Genomic DNA, 3,178 nt, shown 5'->3' on the forward strand with positions numbered 1-3,178 from the left:
ATTACTGGACTGGGCGACATGTTGTGTTCTTGAGCAAAACACTTCATTTCACGTTGCTCCAGTCCACTCAGCTGGCAAAAATGAATAACGCTGCGATGGACTGGCGTCCCTTCCAGCTGGGAAACACATACGCCATAGAAACCGGGAAACCGGGCCCATGAGCCTGGCTAGGCTTTAAAAGGGCGCATTTATTTATTATTATATATATATATATGAATACAGTGAATATTATTATTGATATTTGATTGAAAATTAGAAAGTTTTAGTCATAAATTGCCCACTCTTCCAGATTCAATTCACCAATAATTCAATATCCTTAAGGCTTAAAATTGTTTCAACTCTTTTATTGATCCTAAGGTAACCACACTGGCCTCTAGGGTTCAATACTGACCCTTTAGTTTAAACAATCCCTGAATATTAAGAAAAATTCAGTGATATTGTATTAGTATATTCTGACCGGAATGGAACCCGGTGCAGCCTTCTGGCTTGCCAGTCCTCAGTCAAACCGTCCAACCCATGCCAGCATGGAAAGCATGTTTGGTGTCTATTAGTTGATATTGCATCAATATTTGGGTGGAAATTAGTGAGTTTTAGCCTTAAATTACCCCCACTCTTCCAGGTTCAGTTTGGTAAAAATTCAGTACCTTTAATGGTTAAAATCATTTCAGGTATTTATCAGCCCCTTGGGTCAATTTATCAGCCCCAGGGGTCAATACTGACCACTTTGCCAACCCCTGATATAGATAATGATTTAGACAAACCAAAATACTCACTCAGAAATATGAACAAACAATGGAACACTTGAAGGATCTTCAGGTTGAATAAAACCATGACCCTTTTCTCGACAGAATTCCTTCACTTTACCTCGAACAGTTGGACCGCATTTTGCTCTTTCGGATCTGAAATTCAAACCAATACATGTAACCAATCAGTCAATCAATCAATCCAATGAAATAATTCTTCAAATCCTGAAGCCTGGGGCAAACACAGGGGCACAGCAAGGGACATAACACCTTCTACTCCATCTTTTTTGATTATCGTCCAATCGTATCTTATTCCCATCATCTTCCTTGTCATTCACCAGCCTTTGAGTCAGTTCGCAAACTCACCTCGAGTCAGTTCGCAAACTCGCCTGGAGTCAGTTCACAAACTCTCCTCGAGTCAGTTCATTAACTTACCTCGAGTCGGTCCACAAACTCACCTCGAGTCACTTCACAAACTCACCTCGAGTCACTTCACAAACTCACCTCGAGTCAGTTCGCAAACTCGCCTCGAGTCACTTCGCAAACTCACCTCGTGTCAGTTCGCAAACTCACCTCGTGTCAGTTCGCAAACTCACCTCGTGTCAGTTCGCAAACTCACCTCGTGTCAGTTCGCAAACACGCCTCAAGTCAATTCACAAACTCGCCTTGAGTCCATTTCAATTTGCTTTAAAATTATTTTAATTTGCAGTTCAAATGGTTTCTAAGATCCCAATGCGATGTCTAACAAGGTAAGCAACAAAATTCAATAACATATACAATTAGGTGTGGTTCTAGGAACAACAAGGTACCTTGATGTAATCAAGGTACAGTATACAAGGTACATAAATAGGTACTCACGCTGAATAGGTACGGCTACGTCTGGTCGGAATTGGACTAGGGATGAGGAACCTGTGCTGAGAGACGGGAGAACCAGCCAAAGCAGCATTGTTAACAGCCTGAGTCTGTGGAATATCTCGTGCCGACGACATGTTGGTCTGTGTTTGCCACAAAAAAGACAAACATTGTTATAATTTTATGCAAGAAATGTAAGATTATGTAGCATAACAACAGATATGATTAAATTTACATGAGGGACTGTAATTATTATGTGGAGGTGCGTGGCTTAGTGGTTAGGGTGTTGGACTTGTGATCGTAAGATTGTGATTTCAATTCCTGGACCGGGCGATGTGCTGTGTTCTTGAGCAAAAGACTTCATTTGACGTTGCTCCAGTCCACTCAGCTGGCAAAAATGAGGAACCCTGTGATGGGCCAGCATCCCGTCCAGGTGGGGAATTTATACATCACTGAAACCGGGAAACCGGCCCTTATGAGCCTCGCATAGCTCGAGAAGGAAACATTCGTGGAGGCATATATGGCCTAGTGGTTAGAGTAGCGGACTCACAGTCAAGGGATTGTGGGTTCGAATCTCAGACCAGGTGATGTGTGCGTGTATATGATTGAAACACCTAAGCTCCACGCGGCTCTGGCAGAAGGTAATGGCAAACTTCTGCTGACTCATTCACCACAACTTCCTCTCACCCTTTCCTCCTGCATCTGGCAGTTCACCTGCGACAGACCAGTGTCCCGTCCAGGTGGGGAACCTATACGCCAATGAAACCGGGAAACCGGCCCTTACGAGCCAGGCATGGCTCAAGAAGGAACAAACAACAGCAACAATTATTACTTGATGTTTCTACAATACATACCCTGTGAATTGCTATCTCTATAGTCTACCTTTAAATGTGAATGGTACCTTTAGCTGTCAATAGTAATTTTAGTAAATTAACCCTTTCGATATCAAACTCCTTGAGACCACCTTAAAGCCACAACAAATATTCATTTCAAATTTTGGCACAAGGTCAGCAGTTTTGGGAAGCGGGTAAGTCAATTATATAAACCCTAGTGCACCACTGGTACTTTATTTTATCGACCCTGAAAGGATGAAAGGTAAAGTCGACCTCACTGAAATTTGAACTCAGGATGTAAAGCTGGACAAAATGCCACTTACTGTTTTAACCAGTGTGCTAACGACTCTGCCAGCTCACCCCACCTTGTTGGCTCTCCGTCACTTACAACGTCGAGGGTTCCAGTTGATCCGATCAACGGAACAGCCTACTCGTGAAATTAACGTGCAGGTGGCTGAGCACTCCACAGACACGTGTACCCTTAACGTAGTTCTTGGGGATATTCAGTGTGACACAGTGTGACAAGGCTGACCCTTTGAATTACAGGCACAACAAAAACAGGAAGAAAGAGTGAGAGAAAGTTGTGGTGAAAGAATACATTAGGGTTCGCCATCATCCCCTGCCAGACCCTCGTGGAGCTTTTAGGTGTTTTCGTTCAATAAACACTCACAACGCCCGGTCTGTGAATCGAAACCGCGATCCTATGACCGCGAGTCCGCTACCCTAACCACTGGGCCATTGCGCCTCCAC

At 43.6% G+C, this 3,178-nt stretch overlaps 1 protein-coding gene across 4 annotated transcripts in view; it reads right to left on the minus strand.

The window, feature by feature from the left end:
- LOC106876415 (calcium-regulated heat stable protein 1) overlaps nucleotides 1-3,178 on the minus strand; it is a 35,544-nt gene that overhangs the window by 1,338 nt on the left and 31,028 nt on the right. For all 4 annotated transcript variants that reach the window (XM_014924953.2, XM_014924954.2, XM_052976224.1 and 1 more), the window contains exons 2-3: nucleotides 1,602-1,738; nucleotides 774-899 (exon numbers count right to left, since the gene is read on the minus strand). In XM_014924953.2, the coding sequence (XP_014780439.1) occupies nucleotides 774-899; nucleotides 1,602-1,732 (257 nt within the window). In that variant the 5' untranslated portion in view covers nucleotides 1,733-1,738. The remainder of the gene's footprint in view (nucleotides 1-773; nucleotides 900-1,601; nucleotides 1,739-3,178) is intronic.

This window comes from Octopus bimaculoides, chromosome 24, assembly GCF_001194135.2.
Source record: "Octopus bimaculoides isolate UCB-OBI-ISO-001 chromosome 24, ASM119413v2, whole genome shotgun sequence".
In the NCBI taxonomy this organism is placed as follows: domain Eukaryota; kingdom Metazoa; phylum Mollusca; class Cephalopoda; order Octopoda; family Octopodidae; genus Octopus; species Octopus bimaculoides.